The sequence below is a fragment of the Rhinoraja longicauda genome, chromosome 25 (genome assembly GCF_053455715.1).
Source record: "Rhinoraja longicauda isolate Sanriku21f chromosome 25, sRhiLon1.1, whole genome shotgun sequence".
NCBI classification, from domain to species: Eukaryota; Metazoa; Chordata; class Chondrichthyes; order Rajiformes; family Arhynchobatidae; genus Rhinoraja; species Rhinoraja longicauda.
The window spans coordinates 22,620,798-22,639,304 of record NC_135977.1 but is presented as its reverse complement, the minus strand read 5'-3'; the positions used below and the strand labels follow the sequence as shown (position 1 = coordinate 22,639,304).

General features: G+C 43.8%; 1 protein-coding gene across 1 annotated transcript in view; it reads right to left on the bottom strand.

The window, feature by feature from the left end:
- Positions 1–4,457: 4,457 nt before the first annotated feature.
- Positions 4,458–18,507, bottom strand: part of LOC144605848 (leucine-rich repeat-containing protein 43-like) — a 28,115-nt gene continuing 14,065 nt past the window's right edge. Inside the window, exons 7-12 of the mRNA XM_078421454.1 lie at positions 14,861–15,086; positions 11,587–11,726; positions 9,139–9,225; positions 8,091–8,339; positions 6,572–6,677; positions 4,458–4,624 (exon numbers count right to left, since the gene is read on the bottom strand). Coding sequence (XP_078277580.1) covers positions 4,467–4,624; positions 6,572–6,677; positions 8,091–8,339; positions 9,139–9,225; positions 11,587–11,726; positions 14,861–15,086 — 966 coding nt within the window. The 3' untranslated portion in view covers positions 4,458–4,466. The remainder of the gene's footprint in view (positions 4,625–6,571; positions 6,678–8,090; positions 8,340–9,138; positions 9,226–11,586; positions 11,727–14,860; positions 15,087–18,507) is intronic.

The window sequence follows — 18,507 nt, the reverse complement described above, 5'->3', positions numbered from 1 at the left end:
ATGAGTTGGATGCACGGATGCAGCCCATTTGGACATGACAAGTCGGTGTAAATGATGGCTCTGGCTCTCTGGCCTTGCCCAATAGAGTGGTGTTGGATCATTATAATAATAATAATAATAATGCATTTTATTTATATAGCGCTTTTCATATACTCAAAGACGCTTTACAGAGATTTTGAGAACATAGGGAAATGAATAAATAGATAAATAAGTAAATAAATAAATGAACAGAGAAAGGAGACAGAAGGTGAGGTGACCTTCAGTGGTTGAAGGCAGTACTGAACAGGTGAGACTTCAGCGATGTTTTGAATGTGGTGAGTGTGGAGGAGTCTCTAACTGTTTGGGGTAGTGAGTTCCATAGGGTGGGAGCAGCGATGGAGAAAGCCCTGTCCCCCCAGGATCTGAGTTTGGTCCGGATGTGGGGGGATAGGAGATTGGCAGCGGCAGAGCAGAGGGTGCAGGTGGGAGTGTGCCTGTGGAGGAGGTCGGTCAGGTAGGATGGGGCCAGGTTATGGAGGGCTTTGTAGGTTATGAGGAGGATTTTGTACTGGATTCTCTGGGGGATGGGGAGCCAGTGGAGTTTATAAAGGACGGGGGTGATATGGTCACGGATCGAGGTGTGTGTGAGTAGACGGGCAGCGGAGTTTTGAATGTATTGAAGTTTATTGATGATTTTTGAGGGTGCGCCATAGAGGAGGCTGTTGCAGTAGTCCAGACGGGAGGTGATGAAGGCGTGGATGAGGGTTTCTGCAGCTGTGGAGGAGAGGGATGGACGGAGACAGGCAATGTTTTTGAGGTGGAAGAAGGCGGTCTTTGTGATGTGTTTGATGTGTTTGTCGAAGGAGAGGGTTTGATCAAGGATGATTCCAAGATTCCGGATGTGAGGTGAGGTGGATACTGGGAGACCATAAATGTTGAGGATGAAGTTTTGGGTGGATTTGGTGAGCGTTTTTGGACCAATGATGATGATTTCAGATTTGTTGCAATTTAGTTTGAGGAAGTTTGATTGAAGCCAAGATTTTATTTCAGTGATGCAGTTTGTCAGTGTAGAGTGTGTGGTGGGGGAGATTGACTTGGTGGAGATGAGGAGCTGGATATCATCGGCGAAGCAGTGGAAGTTGAGACCATGAAGGCGGATTAATTGACCAAGGGGGAACAGGTAGAGGATGAAGAGGAGGGGGCCATTTATCATTTACACTCAAGACCAGCAGATGTTACAAGGCGTGAGTTGCTCGGAGCAGGTGGTTGCAGGAAATCGTGACAACCATTCGTCTGAAGAAGGGTTCCGACCCGAAACGTCACCTATCCTTTTTCTCCAGATATGCTGCGCTGAGTTACTCCAGCAATTTGTGTCTATATTCGTCCCATCTTGTTGGTGTGTGACTCTTGTTAGTGGCACGGTGGTAGAGCCAGCTAATGGCAATGTCTAATGGCTTCTCTGTTTCAAGGTGGAGTTGGCAGGTTCTTCCTGTGACTGTCTCTAGGTGCTCCGGTTTTATCCCACTCAGTAATGACGAGGAATTGATAGGTTAATTGGTCTCTATAAATTGCTCTAGCATCTAGGTGGGTTGAAAAATCTGGAGGTTGCTGAAGGGAATGTGCGAGACAAGAAAATTGAATTGGCATAGGATTAGTGTAGATGCTTGCTTGTCAATTAGTGCAGTCTTGAGGACCAAGTGGCCTGTTTCTGTGCTGTCATTCTATAACTCAACTCATTTGTGGATCAGAATCTCTGATTTAAAAATATATATTTCTGAGACGGTAGGGCACTTGTGCATCAGTCAGCCATTATGACAAGCTCTCAATTACAGATTTAAAATTGAATTCAATGTTTTTAAATGTTCTGAGCTCATTTGAACTCATGAGCTCTGGTTCATTAGCCCGGGGCTCTGAATTACCAACCAAGTAATTAACCACCAAATGCTTCAACGTCATATTCGACTGGTTTGATTTTGTATAATCTATTTCCATCTCCAGATCACCCAATCTGCGGCAAGTCGTCAAGTAATAAATGCAAATATTTGTAAAATGCTGTAGGACTTTGATAAGACATTTGAAGTATTGCGGGCAGTTCTGGTTGCCCCATTGCAGGAAGGATGCGGAGGCTGTGGAGAGGGTGCAGAAGATGTTTACCAGAATGATGACTGGATTAGAAGGTATAAGAAGTTTTGGACAGATTTGGATTGTTTTATCTGGAGTGCTGGAGGTTGAGGGGAGACCTGATAGAACTATATTAATTTATGAGAGGCATAGACAGTCAGAATCTTTCTCCCAAGTTGGAAATATCAAAGACCACAGGGCACAGTTTTAAGGTGAGAGGGGCAAAGTTTAAAAGGAATATGCGGGGCAAGTTTTTTGTTACACAGAGGGTGGTGGGTGCCTGGAATGTGCGGCACAGAGGGATGATGGTGGAGGCAGAAGTGGTAATGGTGTTTAAGAGGCTTTTAGATAGGCACATGGATATGAGCAGAATGGAGAGATATGGATGACGTGCAGGCAGATGAGATTATTTTATCTTGGCTTTCTGCCCAACAAATTGTTCAAGCGCTTTTGATTGCAACATGCGCCTTAATTTAGTTCAACAAAGAAACTGACCAGTTACTAAAGAACCTTTATGTTCAGCTCGGACATTGTGAGCTGAGGGGCCAATTTCTGTACTGTACTGTTCTATGGTCGCTGCTTGAATTTTTGTAAAATGAAAGGTGCAGGATAACTGTTCCTTAATACATTGGTGTGCAAATGATGGCTCTGACCGTGTAACCATGCATGGCTGAGTTGTGTTGGATTTTTATAGCAACTCGAAATGCCAATGGAACCAACGAGCAGGACAGCAAAAAGAGTTATTTACCTGGAAACTGCGAAGTAGAGTCATAGTCATTGAGTGATACAGTGCGGAAACTTCGGCTCAACTTGCCCACACTGGCCAATATGTCCTAAAAGCTGGAGTAACTCAGCGGGACGGGCAGCATCTCTGGAGAGAAGGAATGGGTGATGTTTCGGGTCGAGACCCTACACTAGTCCCACCTGCCTGCATTTGGTCCATATCCCTCCAAACCTGTCCTATCCATGTACCTACAGTATCTAATTGTTTCTTAAATGTTGGGATAGTCCCTGCCTCAACTACCTCCTCTGGCAACTTGTTCCATACACCCACTACCCTTTGTGTGAAAAAGTTACCCCTCAGATTCCTATTAAATCTTTTCCCCTTCACCTTAAGCCTTATGCCCTCTGGTCCTCAATTGACCTACTCAACACACCGTTGATTCAAAGTAGATCAATTTTTTTTTGCTGTGGCACAGTGGAAATATGCAAGGGTAGCTTTCTTGGTGTAAATATCACCAACACCTTGACCTGGTCTAGGCCCATGGACACTATAGCCAAGAAAGCACAGCGACACCTCTACGTCCTCAGAAGTCTATGGAAAGTTAACATATCTCCAACGACATTTAGCAATTTCTACAGATAAACTGTAGAAAGCATTCTATCAGGATGAATCACAGCTCAATTTGGCAACTGCTCTGCCCAAGACTGCTGGAAATTACAGAGATTTGTGGACGCAGCCCAGTCCATCTCATAAAGCAGTCTCCCACCCCATGGACTCTATCTACCTCAGGAAGGCAGACAACATAATCAAGGACCATTTACTCTCCAGCCATTCTCTCTCCCCTTTTCCTGTCAGACAGAAGATACAAAAACTTGAAAGCATTTACTACTAGATTCCTGAGCACCATCTTCCCCCTGTTTTCAGACTTTTTGAGCAGACATCTCATATGCTAAGGATTTATTCTCGATCTCCCAATCCACCTCATTGCCTCCCTTGCACTTGCTTTTTTAATCTGCACTTCCTCTCTAGCTGAAACATTTCCTGTCTCCGACTTCTCCCACTAGTCTTCCTGTCTCCGACAACATTGACAGGTAGTCCATGCTTCCCCTCTCTATCCCCTCCCCCTTCCCAGTTCTCCCACTTGTCATCCTAGTTGGATGTAGTGTCCAACTACATCCTATCTTTGTCCCGCCCCCTCCACTGACATCAGTCTGAAGAAGGGTCTCGACTAGAAACGTCACCCATTCCTTCTCTCCAGAGATGCTGCCTGACCCGTTGAGTTATTCCAGCATTTGTGTCTACACTAAATTCTTCACTCTGTTTCCTTTCTCTATTGTATTGCGTGTCGTGCTCATGTATGGCTTGATTGTACTTGTGTACAGGATGATTTACCGGGACAGCAAAGTTGTTCATTATATCTCAGTACACGTGACGATATTAATACCAACGCAAGTATAAGGTCAGGGTTGGAAGAGCATTTGCATAATTTAAAGCATAAATACTATTTGATTTCAAAGAGGCTTCACACTTCAATGATAAGGCAACCAAATCTTACAAAATAAACGAGAGTCTCTAAAGAATTATAAAATACAATAGATGGATTGAAACTAATGATCATTATTTTTATTGTTGACTTACAGAGTTACAATTTGAGGAAAATAACTGCGGAATCTTTTATGTTTATTTCTTTCCATGCTTCTGCCGTGGAGAACCACCGTTGGAACTGTAACTTAAACTCGACAAGGAGATGTTTTGGCGGGACTTCTTCCGAAACCGCAGAATCTGGTTTTTTTCCTTTTTCTGTAGAAAACAAAATGGAGACACAAACAGGGCATCAGGACATTGCGGTGGTGCACAGGGTGGCAGTTTTCAGCTGGCAGAGTTGCTGCCTCACAGCACCAGTGACACGGGTATGATCCTGACCTCAGGTGCTGTTGCACGTTCCCTCTGTGACTGCGTGTGTTTTCTCCAGTTGCTCTGGTTTCCTCCCACATCCCAAGACGTGCGGGTTTGTAGGTCAATTGGCCTCTGTAAATTGCCCCATTGTGTGTAAGGAGTAGCTGAGAAAGTGGGATAACACAGAACTAGGGTGAATGGGTGATCGATGGTCGGCGAGGACTTGGTGGGCTGCTGCATCTCTAAATTATTTTAACAAATTATGTAAATCCCACTGAGATGCAACGAAAGATTGAATGGTTAAGACCTCACTCAAACGCAGGTGAGGAAATACTTTCCTGTGGCATGTAATCTCCACTTGTTTATGGAAACTGCCTCACTGTTGTGGGCACCTGGTGAAAAAGAGACATTGTGACTGGAGCACTGGGGATTAGCGAGTTCGCTGGAAAATTTCAACACATTACATTTTAACTTGTAACGATTAATGATTCGTCCTTCCTGTTTAGTTTTTAGTTTAGAGATACAGCGCGGAAACAGGCCCTTTTGCCCACCGTGTCTGCACCGACCAGTAATCCCCGCACATTAACACTGTACCACACACACCAGGAACAATTTTAAATTCATATCATGCCAATTGGTGTACAAACCTGTACGTCTTTGGAGTGACGGAGGAAACTGAAGATCTCAGAGAAAACCCATGCGGTCTCGGGGAGAACGAACAGACAGCACCCACAGTCGGGATCGAATTTGGGTCTCTGGTGCTGTAAGCCCTGTAAGACAGCAACTCTACCACTGCACCACCTTGCTCCCTGAAAATTAATAATTTGCCCCTCTTCTTGAAACAGATTAACTTTTCAAATTTGCCCAGGCACATGGAATGGAAGGTACGGATCATGTAGACAGAGGAGATTAGTTTATCTTGGCATCATGTTTGGCATGGAAATTGTGGGCTGAAGGGCCTGTTCCTTGGCTGGACTGTTTCATGTTCTATGTGTCTATTCTATTTTTGCAGTGCATAGTTAGAGCACCATATTGCAAGCCATGTCTCTGGTTATTCCAGTGAGATCTGTGTTTATCAATCTCTTTGCAATAAACATCCTTTGTTTTTTTTGACAGTCAATAGGACAATTTCAAGGTAGGTAAAAGACCAGGATCATCTGTGGTTTGCATACGTCAGACCTTAACATAGAACAGTCGAGCACAGGAACAGGCCCTTGAAGCTTCCTGTACTGAAGACAGGCGTGTTTTAGGTTTTTTAATATATCTTTTTCTTGGGGGCTGTTGACCATCATTAAAAGTTTTTTTCTTCTTCCTCTTGAGGTGTATGTTGCCGATATGCGATACCACTCTAGTTTTACAGACATACATTCCATTCGGTGGACTCGCCTTCCCTGTCCTGTGAATTGGTTTATTAATTTTCTACATGTTTTTTTGAAGTAAATGTAGGATGCTACATCACATCCTGATGTACTATCGCAGTGTTTAAGAAACATTTAGACAGGTACATGGATAGGACAGGTTTAGAGAGATATGGGCCCAACGCAGGCAGGTGGGACTAGTGTAGATGGGACATGTTGGTCGGTGTGAACAACTTGGGCCGAAAGGCCTGTTTCCACACTGTATGACTCTAACCACAGAAAAGTGCTGGCTGTGATTAACCTTCATTCTGCCAGAAGTATTTTCACTTATGTATTAATACAATGTAGTTACTGCCACTTTATTGAAGAGCAGCCATATTCCATAGAAATAACTTCATCAGTTTTGACTGAAAAAAAAAGCCTGGATTTAAAACATCATGTTAAGTGGTATTGTTGAGATTTGGGCAAACCAAAATGCTACCATTGCACTTACTGCTGTCCTGTTTGTCTGGTTTACTTTTTGGCTTTGTTGCGCTGCCTTTTTCTGCTTTTGAACTTTTTTCATCTTTTTTCTTTGCGTTCTTTCCTTTTTTGGACTCCTAAAATGGAATAATACACTTTTGTAAAACCAAAGTATTAACAATTATTTTATTGGTTTCATTTGTTGCCAGGATCAACTTCAATAATACATTGTTGAAACTAATGGGGAACCAAATGAACTACGATCTCCTCATGCATCTTTAATAATAGCTTACGGATATGGCTTGGCAATTTATTGAAGAATGCAATCTCCCTCTCACCCTCTCTCTCCCTCTCTCACACACACACGCTCTTCCTCTCTCACACACAGGCTCTCCCTCTCTCCCTCACACACGCTCTCCCTCTCTCCCTCATACACGCTCCCCCTCTCTCACACACATACACGCTCCCCCTCTCTCACACACACACACGCTCTCCCTCTCTCACACACACACGCTCCCCCGCTCCTCCACACACGCTCTCCCTCTCACACACACACACGTTCTCCCTCTCTCCCTCATACACGCTCCCCCTCTCTCACACACACACACGCTCCCCCGCTCCCTCACACACGCTCTCCCTCTCCCTCTTTCACACACACACGCTCTCCCTCTCTCCGTCATGCTCTCTCTCTCCCCCTCTCTCACACACACACGCTCTCCCTCTCTCCCTCTCTCCCTCATGCTCTCTCTCTCCCTCCCTCACACACACATATTCACTCACATTCTCTCACACGTTATTTTTCTCCTTTCCATTTTCCTCTCCATCACTCCTCTCTCCAATATTCCTTTCTATTCACCTCTCTGCTTCAAGGGCTTTAAGAGAGTCATATGTACCGTCAACGGAACAACAACATTCTTTCTTGTGGCAGCTTGCAGGCCCTTAAAGGTGATAACACAGATAATGTATAATAATCAAAAGTACAATAAACTAATAACTGTAGGTAATGAAATTTTCAGGTGGGTAAGGTATGAAAAATCAGCAACGAGTTCCTAAAATATTGTTGCTTCTTGCTGACAAGAATCCCACTGGGAATGGACAATGTACATGTAATGACACCAGATGAACGACAAGGATTACAATGGACCTCGAGGTGCCTTGCTGATCCTTTGCTCCAGATATGAAATCTAGCCATCTGTTCCACAGGGTCCAGCATAATGTGTTGTGCTAATTAATAAAATGGAAATATTAAGCTCGCTATGCTTCAAACTTTGGAATTAATCTTCATTTTTTTGCATCCATCATTATGCTACCATGTGCTGTATTTCCAACATCTTCAGTAAAGTAGACAAGACAATGAACGTGTTTGTTCTGAACCGCTACAATTTACAGGACATTTGTTTATTGAGGAAGGCATCCGTTATCTAAAGGTTACATATTTAGCATATACATTCATGAAAATCTAACCTCTACCTTTTCATGGTTTTAAACAGGGTTATAAGATAAAGTAGGCCATTTAACTCCAACTTGAATTGTAATTATTTGTATGTTACCTTAATTTCTGGAGTTGGTGGTTTTGGTTTTGATTCTTTTTCAGGAATTCCTAAATCACAAACCATCTTGAACACAGGACTCTTTGTGAACATGGAGTTCAGATCTACACAGTACGTTCCCAAGACTCGCTCAATGGGTGCATCACTTTGAAATACAGTCGGTATTTTCTTTTGATCCTTGCTGTCTTTACCCTTCTTGTCCTTGGCACTGCCTTCTGTCTTCGACTCCTTGCCGCTGTTTTTGCCTCCCTAATTCGTCCTCAACAGATACACATATTATTCAGATCAACATCTGAATACACCAAAAAACAACAGACATTTTTGTACTAATATAACAATTGGCGACTTTAGAACGGTTACTTAGAAGATTAAATCCAGTCAGTCTACTGTGGACTGCAAGGGTCTTCATCCAATCTGAATCATTGGTCCCCATATTTAGTGGTATTAGAGTTCCTCAACCATCTGGGGACTTCTAAATGGGGGAATTTTTTTTATCTAAAAGATACAAAGAGCTTGAGTAACAGTGGGTATGGCAGCATCTCTGGAGAACATGCACAGATGACATTTTGGGCCGAGACCCTTCTTCAGACAAGTATTATCAAAATGGGTAATAAAGAAATGACTTAATTCTTAATATTTTGGTTGAGATGTTAAACTGAGGTCTCATCTGCTGTCGGAAGCAGATGTAAAGATTCCAGAGCGCATGTTGAAGGAAGCTGGGAGAGAGGAACAGCTGGAGTCCTGGTTATTTACCCCTCGCTCAACATCACAAAATCAGACAAACTAGTCAATAACACATTGCCATTTGTGCAACTATGCTCCATGTAATCTGACAGATCTACTTTCAACAGAACAGGGATTGCACTTTAGGACTATTTTCAATGATAGATTCCTTTGGTTTCCTTCACCTAAAAAAGCGAGCAGTGGTTTAAGGATGCAAATCTTTTTTATGGTATTTAGATTGTGTTACTTTGTTCATTTTGATTCCTTGGTTGACCTCAGTTGGATGAAGGAATGAGAGCTATCAGAGTTTGTCAGTGGTTACCACCTTTGCAGAATCTCGACCTTTCCCTTTCCCTTTCTCTTTTGAAGAAACTTCTGGAAAATCCGGCGACTCGACTGGCCACGAAAGGATCTACAAAAACAAGAAAGTGTCTCAGCGTAAAACGATAGTTGTATGATTGAAAGAGTCGGAACAGACCAACACCAAAATGTACAGTGAGATAAAACTGTACTTTTGAGAGTGGTATGGTGGCGCAATGGTAGAGTTGCTGCCTTAAAGCACCAGACACCCAGGTTCGATCCTGACTAAGGGTGCCTTCTGTACGGAGTTTGTACCTTCTCCCTATGACCGCATGGGTTTTCTCCGGGTGCTCCACACTCCAAATACTTACAGGTTTGTAGCACAATTGGCTTGGTAAATTTGTAAAATTCCTAGTGTGTGTAGGATACTGTTAGTGTGTGGGGATCGTTGGTCGGTGTGGACAATGCGTCAGAGCCTGTTTCTCCACTGTATCTCTCAAAATAAAGTTTTAAAAGCATTAAATAAAATGTAAAAAATACTGGAAATCTGGAATTACTGAGTTTCCCTGCAGTTTCTGTTTATTTAAACATTTCAGATTTTAACCATGTGTCGGAGTATAACTTTAGCTAATGTCTGATCTGGAAAATGTTGCTCAGCCCATTAAATTTTAAATTCTATTTGCCACGAGCTCCAAAGTCGTGCAGGTTTGTAGGTTATTTGGCTTCTGTAAATTGACCCTAGTGTGGTCAGCGCGGACTCAGTGGGCTGAAGGACTTTTTTCTATGCTGTATCTCTAAAACTAAAACTCCATCCCTAGCTCTGAAAGCAAGCGCAAACTTTCAATGTTTCAGAATGTCTTTGATGCTCAGAATCTTTTAGAAACAGTTAAAAATAAAAAGAATAATTTTAAGTAAATTTAGTTAAAAAAATATAAACAATATTAAACAAATGAAAAATAAATATTTGACCCATCACACGCACACACATATGTTTGTGCCGCTGGTATACACACACACATACGCACATACACACACATACACACACACGTGCACATACACATATATACACACCCATAGACACACATATACATATACAGGTACACGTACCCATACATACACACATATATACACACATACATATATACACACATACACATAACCACACAAATATGTGTACACATATATATATGTAAACCAGCGGTCACATACAGCACATAATTTTCGGCTCCCCCAACGGATCCCACCACTAGCCATATCTTCCCATCTCCACTCATTTCTGCTTTCTTCAGCAACCATACCCCTCCACAACTCCTTGGTTAACTCATCTCTTCTCACCCAAACCACCTCCTCCCCAGGTACCTCCCTCCCTCTGCCACCGAAGCAGATGCAACACCAGTCCCTAAACCTCACCCCTCGACTCTGTCCAAGGACCCAGACAGTCCTTCAGGTTAAGCAGAAGTTCACTTGCATGTCCTCCAACCTCATCTACTGTATCCACTGTTCTGGTGCGGACTCTTAAACATCGGTGAGACCAAGCGTCGACTGGGTGATCGTTTTGCTGAGCACCTTCACTCGTTTCACCTGGGCCTACATGATCTCCTGTCTGCCAGACATTTTAACTACCCTTCCCCTCATGACCTTTCCGTCCTGGGCCTCCTCCACTGTCAGAATGAGGCCAAACGCAAATTGGAGGAACAGCACCTCATATTTTGCTTGGGCAGCTTACACCCCAGCGGTATGAATATTAATTTCTCTAAATTCAAGTAACATTTGCTTACCAGAGAGAAGGCAAAGGTTACTTGAATTTAGAGAAATCAATATTCATACTGCTGTGTCTTTCCCCACACTAGTTTTCCTACTAGTTTCACTGTCCTTCTGATTAATTTTAATGTTTGTATGCCTCGTTGTCATCGTCCCCTCAGCTAACAATGAACCATTGTACATTTCCTTGATCATCGTCTGCTTTGATCTGCCGTTTTCACACTTTACCCCTCCATAGCTCTAGTTTCCCTCTCCCCCGACTCTCAGACTGAAGAAGGGTCTCGACCGGAATCATCACGCATTCCTTCTCTCCAGAGATGCTGCCTGTCCTGCTGAGTTACTCCAGCAATTTGTGTCCATCTTCTATTTAAAATATATCTCTTTTCTCTATGCAGCTCCTCAGCCTCTTGAAATCAATGATCTAAATGGGCGCAGGAGTAGAGAAGCTACCCCTCTGACTCCACATGGAGTCCCAGAGCAGAGGAAGCAGCTCGCAGATCTTGGCCAGTAAGTTTGGGATGCACCTTCATAATAACATCATAGCCAACTTAAGTTGGCAGGGAATGGCCCACACAGAATTAATTCCAGCCTTTGATCACACACCAAGAAATTGAAAAAAAAAAGTAAAGATGGATGTGTAATGTAAGAAAGCAGGATGCAATTATAACTGAGCATAGAGCAATAGCAAGTGATGATCGTAAACAAAGTTTACCTTTTCCTCGATGACATTTATTGTGATACCATTTAGGAGCAAGTTCTTCAATGCAGACAAATCCATCACAGAGAAATGTAGGGTGTAGTGACACACAATCGGATCTGCCCATGGTTTTTCAGGTACCTTGTGAATAATGACTGAGGGGCAAAAATCAAAAGTGAAAATCTCCTTAATTTTATTTGGTAGATTACTTTGCTTTTCCACACAACCCATTTCAGCCTATGTTTGGGTTACTACCTCGCCTTACGTGGCCACTAACCATGTATGACATCACCCTCACAGGAGTTGAGAAGATGGAAAGAACAATCAGCTCTTTTGTGAGAAAATGGTTAGGTGTTCCTCAATGCCTGAGCAGCATAGGCCTGTATGGTCAGGGGCTACTCCAGCTGCCTCTCTCTAGCCTCACAGAGGAGTTCAACTGCACTAAAGTCAGACTAGAGATGACCCTGGCAGAATCAAGGGACACTGTCATCCGAGCTGTTGTCCCAACCCTGGCAACAGGAAAGAAGTGGGCGGGTAAGAATGCGACACAGCAGGCAAAATCTGTTCTCCATCACGGCGACATCATAGGCCAAGTCCAACACGGAAGAAGTGGCATGAGGCTTGGAGGAAAACAACCTTGCTGGAACAAGGCATCCTCACTGGAACGCCAGAAGTTGGTCGCGGCTGAAGTCCGCCGACAGGAGGAGTCGAGTAGGTGTGCCAAGGCTGTGTCGCAAGCTAAACAGGGCCAGTGGATGAGATGGGAGAGTGTGGAAAAGCGGAAGATCAGCTGGAAGCAGGGCCGTCTTAATGCATGTGCCTGATGGGCACTTGCCCGGGGGCCCATGAGCATAGGGGCCCCATGCTGATCTGTGTATGTTAAGAGACTTGCAATAAATAAATACTACTTTAAAAATGTAGGTTCAATAAGTGCTTTTTTCCGCAACATTTTCGGTCACTAAGTGCTTCTCACAGCGATCTGTAAGTGCTTTTCGCAACAATGTAGCACCCTAAGTCCATCGCTAAGTGCTTTTTGGTAAGTGCTTTTCGCCGGCACGACAGGGGGGGGCTGGTAGGGAAAGGGGGGTGGAGGAGAGTAACGGTAGGGGCCCCAGTACACTGCTTTGCCCGGGGACCCATAATGCTGTAAAAACGGCCCTGGCTGGAAGGACATGTGGGAGATGGAGGCGAGCAGGATAAGTTTCCTCATTCGGGCAACCTATGTCCTTCCTAGCCCTAAAAATCTCAAACAATGGCTGGGTGAAGATCCATCATGCCCCCTGTGTTCAACACCAGCCACACTTAAGCACATCCTCACTGGGTGTAAAGTGAGCCTCTCTCAAGGAAAGGAGACATAATCAAGTGCTCAAATGCCTGGCAGCGACTGGAAAGCAGGGAAACAACCAACAATGCCTTGCTGCCCAGAACAACCAACCCAGTTATGTCAATTGCCTTTGTTCGGGAAGGAGAACAAAGGCAACAGAAAATTTCACCAAGGACCAGGTTTGGACAGCTGGAAACAGTCCAGGACTGGCAGATGGTGGTGGACGTGGACGAACGGCTTACGGTTCCATCAGAGATAGCCATCACCAACTTGAGGCCTGATCTTCTCCTCTGGTCCAACTCTCAGCGCATGGTGCAGTTTGTGGAGCTCACAGTCCTTTGGGAGGATGCTGTGCAGGAAGCCTTCGAAAGAAAGAAACTGCGATATACAGAGCTTGCAGCGGAGGCAGAACAGCGGGGCTGGAGAGCAAAGATCTGCCCAGTAGAAGTTGGATGTCGGGGCTTCGTGGCAACATCAACTGTAAGACTGATGAAGGACCTGGGGATCAGCGGACAAGCCCTACGCCAGGCAATCAAGGAAACATCAGGGGTGGCAGAGTGGAGTAGCCAGTGGCTCTGGCTGAAGAGGAAAGACCCCATCTGGTCTCCCAAATAAGCCGGCTAGGCAGATGCAGAGGGGGGGGTTCTGGGACTCCAGAATGCACTGCTGAGCCTACTCGAGATGTTGTGGGCCCAGTCAGCGAAAAGTTGATGAAAGTAGGAGCCCTCTTGGTAACCCCAATGACGTGTCTGCCCAGCCTTTCTCAACATCGGAGGAGCGAAGGTGAGTGCTTAAGCCTTGAGCAAGTTAAGAGGTGGCACTTTGAATTTTATTTGAAAACACATAAGCTTGCAGGATTTTATAGGCTCTTTGTCTCTTGGCATTTCTTGATTTTCGCGTTTCATGGTTTTTTGACATGTGGGATAACGGCAGTTCTGTCCCAATGGAAGAATAGCACTGGACCTAATGACATATGATATGATAATGATTATATATATATATATATATATATATATATATATATATATATATATATATATATATATATATATATATATAAAATATAATCTAAAGATAATAATATAACGATATGCGAGTGTGAAGAAGGGTCCCGAACTGAAATGTCACCCATTCTTTTTCTCCAGCTGCTGCCTGCCCCGTTGAGTTACTCCAGCGTTTTGTGTCTATCTATGACCTAATGATATAGTTTTGTGTTGTACAACCTCTCTTGCTGTTTAAGGTGCCGGTTCAATTAACATAGCCTTGGTCTTTGCCGAACTTCTTACTTTATTTAGTTTCCACATTCTTTACCAAAATTCACACACTTGTCACTGTGGAAATTTCAATGGTAGTTTCAAGAATTTCAAACATTTATGCCACTAAGTCTAATCAACCTTACGACATTATACCCACAATAAATTCAAAGGAGGTTCATAAGTCATAGGAGCAGAATTAGGCCATTTGACCAATCGAGTATGCTCCACCATTCAATCGTGGCTGATCTATCTTTCTCTCTCAAACTCATTCTCCTGCCTTCCCTGGCTTTTCAAAGGGGAACCCCCAAATTTCCTCAGGGAAGGCATAGCTAAAGAGGGATACCTTCCTTAAATGGTTTAGGAGTTTATGCTTAGGGAGGGTTTACTGCACAGTGACGCAGCAGTAGTTGCTGCCTTACAGCGCCAGAGACCCGGGTTCGATTTTGACTTTGTGTGCTGTCTGAATGGAGTTTGTACGTTACCTCTGTGACCACGTGGGTTTTCTCAGGGTGCTCTGGTTCCTTCCCCCACGCCAAAGAAGTACAGGTTTGTACGTTCATTGGCTTCGGTAAAAATTCTAAATTGTCCTTAGTGTGTAGGATAGTGCTAGTGTAGTGGGTGATCACTGGTCGGCACGGACTCGGCAGACCAAAATATCTGTTTTCAAGCTGTATCTCCAAAGTCTACAATTTGATTAAATTTGTTTTACCATTCTGAACTTGCTGCCATTGTGTCTGTTCAGTTTTGATGCCAGATTGAAGAAGTGGTAGAACTCTGCCACCAGTGTCAGGAACCGATAGACTAAAGTTGCCAATGTCAAAAGTTGGTAGAGATTTGCTGCTGTGGGTTTGCTTTGAAGAAAGGCCAGTCGCTGATTTCATTGAGCTAGTAGTACTTGAAATATCACTGGATGAGCTTGCAACTTGGTTGGCATACTATGTGAGTTAAAAATAAAAGTTATCGTTAAGCATTAAAAAGTAAATAAAGATGCTGGCCATCAAGATATACATCCAAGAACAGTTACAGTCATTTACGCTGTTGTTTGAGTGACACCGACTGTACCCTGACCATGCTACACCTTGGTTTATCGTTGACTTACTGAGCCCCTCTCCACCACAAGCACCCACCCATCTACCCCACCTTCAATCCAAACCCTTGACGGGCTCAGCAGCAAAACACAAAATGTCAGCATAAGCCAGCGGAGCAGGCAGCATAGACATGGACATGGACATAGACATAGACATAGACATAGACATGGACATGGACATGGACATGGACATAGAAAATAGGTGCAGGAGGAGGCCATTCGGCCCATCGAGCCAGCACCACCATTCATTGTAATCATGGCTGATCGTCCACAATCAATAACCCCTGCCTGCCTTCTCCCCATTTCCCTTGATTCCACTAGCTCCTAGAGCTCTATCTAACTCTCTCTTAAATCCATCCAGTGATTTGGCTTCCACTGCCCTCTGCGGCAGAAAATTCCACAAATTCACAACTCTCTGGGTGAAAAAGTTCCTTCCCGCCTCAGTTTCAAATGGCCTCCCCTTTATTCTAAGACTGTGGCCCCTGGTTCTGGACTCGCCCAACATTGGGGACATTTTTCCTGCATCTAGCTTGTCCAGTCCTTTTATAATTTTATATGTTTCTATAAGATCCCCTCTCATCCTTCTAAACTCCAGTGAACTCAAGCCTAGTCTTTCCAATATTTTCTCATATGACAGTCCCGCCATCCCAGGAATCAGTGGAGGGAATGGATAGGCGACGTTTCGGGGTCGGGACCCATCTTCAAACTCTGCATCTGCAGTTCCTTGCATCTCGCTCTGGATGCATTCATCTTGTTCTGCTCACTTTGCAATGACAACATACACAAAGGGAAGGCCTTTCCCTCTGGCAGCTCTAGATGACTGATTACATGCAGTGATAATGCAGTGACATGATAATGCATTCAGCACCAAGAGGTAATGAGTGTTTCATTGTCATCTGTGGCAGCAATGGAACCTTGAAATTCTTGCTGCAGCTGAACAGGGCCGTTAACACGCAGATAAATATATAATGATCAATAATAAATAGGGGTGGGAGCTGCTTTATGTCCTCGTCGTTCACCCTGGGTGGTTCTACGGAACTGGCAAGATTTGCAGCAAAGGGTCAACTGCGGTACTCTGAAGCACCAATTGGCACTTTTGATTGTTGTAGTTGACATACGAAAGAAAGAATAATAAATTAATTAATAACTGTCATGAGGTAATAGGTACAAAGTATGGAGTGAAACCAATGGCACCATGGATTATCATAGTTGCCGAGGTAGTGGTTAGTATGTACTGTTCAGGAGCCTGATGAAGCTGTTCTTGAACCTAGTGGTCATAGTTTTCAGGCTCCTGTACCACCTTCACTTTGGTCGTAGTGAAATGAGAGCGTGCCCAGGGCAGTGTGGGTCTGAGATGCTGGCTGCCTTTTTGATGCAGCACCTCCTAAAGATCCCTCTGACGGTGGGGGTCCAGTCATTCAAGAATTATTTGGCCAGTCTATTATAGTTGAGACATTAAAACAAGGCCGCTTCACATAAGATGAAAATACACCAAGGAACAATTCAAAGAATCGCTGAGCTGTTTCCTGGTATCCAGCAATAAATAGTTTTTCTGATCATTAACTCACAACATCATTAACTCTTGCAGTTGGGTGAGGCTCCCTACAAACTCGCTTGTCTTTCCTATTAACCTGCCTGCCATATCTCTTGCCGAGATGAAATTCGAGGTACTGTTGGGAGCTGAACTACTTTGCAGAGCAAGATGATGTAAAATGAACAAAGCAGGAGTAAGCTCTTTAGCCCTTCAGCCTATATTTTCTTTTATTTATTTTTCAGGATCTAGCATCACTGACAAAGCCGGCATCTCTTGCCCATGAGAAGATGGTGGTGAACCGTCCTCAACCGTGGAGACCATTTGAAGAAGGTATTTGCCAGGGTGCCGTTAGGGAGGAGATCCAGGAGATGTATGAAGTTATGACAGAGCAGGAATGCAGGAGATATTCCCAAGTCAAGACATTGTCCAAGTTGGGGCAAAAGCTGCTGGGATGAAGTTCCTGACACTGCCCTTCTCACATTCTTGCACTAACTACCTGATTTTTTTGCACTCTTCTTTCTTTCAGAAGCTTTGTGTAATGTGTGTAGAGTGTATGCTAATGAGGTGGCCCAATCTATGCTACTGGAAGCAAGATATTTCATTGTGATGCTACTGGAAGCAAGATATTTCATTGTACCTGCACTCACTATACTTCAAACTGCACATGACAATAAACTTGACTGTAGAGATCAAGGGTTTGTGTGATGTATATGTCATCAACATTGGCAGTGTCCCTGAAGCATTTATTAATTTGTGATTAAATTGATTGAAAAATACAGCAAGGAAACGGGCCCTTCAGCCCACAATGTCCTTGCCAGCCATCATTCACCCATTCACACAAGTTCTATGTTATCCCACCTTTGCATTATGTTATCCCATCCCTATGCATTAAATGCAATTTACAGAGGCCAATTAACCCACAGACCCGCTTGTCTTTAGGATGTGGGAGGAAACCGGGGAACCCAGAGGAAACCATTCAGTCACAGGGAGAACATACAAACTCCACAGAGACAGCACCTAAGGTCAGGATCGTCCCTACACTCTACCAGCTGTGCGGATGATGCTGCTGTTCCGCTGAGTTACTCCAGCATTTTGTGTCTATCCCTGGTGTAAACCAGCATCTGCAATTGCAGATAGTGGAGGCAGATACGATTTTTGTCTCTGCAGTATTTTGAGATGTTCTAACATTGTAAATGACATAAACTGATCGCAAATTCTCCATGTGTATTTGTAATTGAATCCCGATGTTCGCATTCATGGACTATCTGTGTAATAAATTAATCTTCAACTTTTGTCAATAGCTATCCCAAATCCAAACACAGTTAGAACTTAGAACAGTACAGTACAGGAATTGTCCTGTGGCCCACAATGCTTGTGTCGAACTTGATGCCAGGTTAAACTGATCCCATCTGCCTGGATATGATCCACGTCCCTCTATTTGCTGTGGCTATTTAAAAGCCTCTTAAATGTCACCATCGTATCTGCCTCCACTATCTGCAATTGCAGATGCTGGTTTACACCAGGGATAGACACAAAATGCTGGAGTAACTCAGTGGGACAGCGGCATCTCTGGAGGGAAGGAATGGGTGACGTTTCGGGTCGAGACCCTTCTTCAGACTGAGTTATTCCAGCATTTTGTGTATATCTTCCATTAAACTCTCCCCCTCTCACCTTATAACTGTGCCCTCTAGTGTTGGACATTTCCACTCTGGGAAAAGGTTCTGACTGTCTAAGT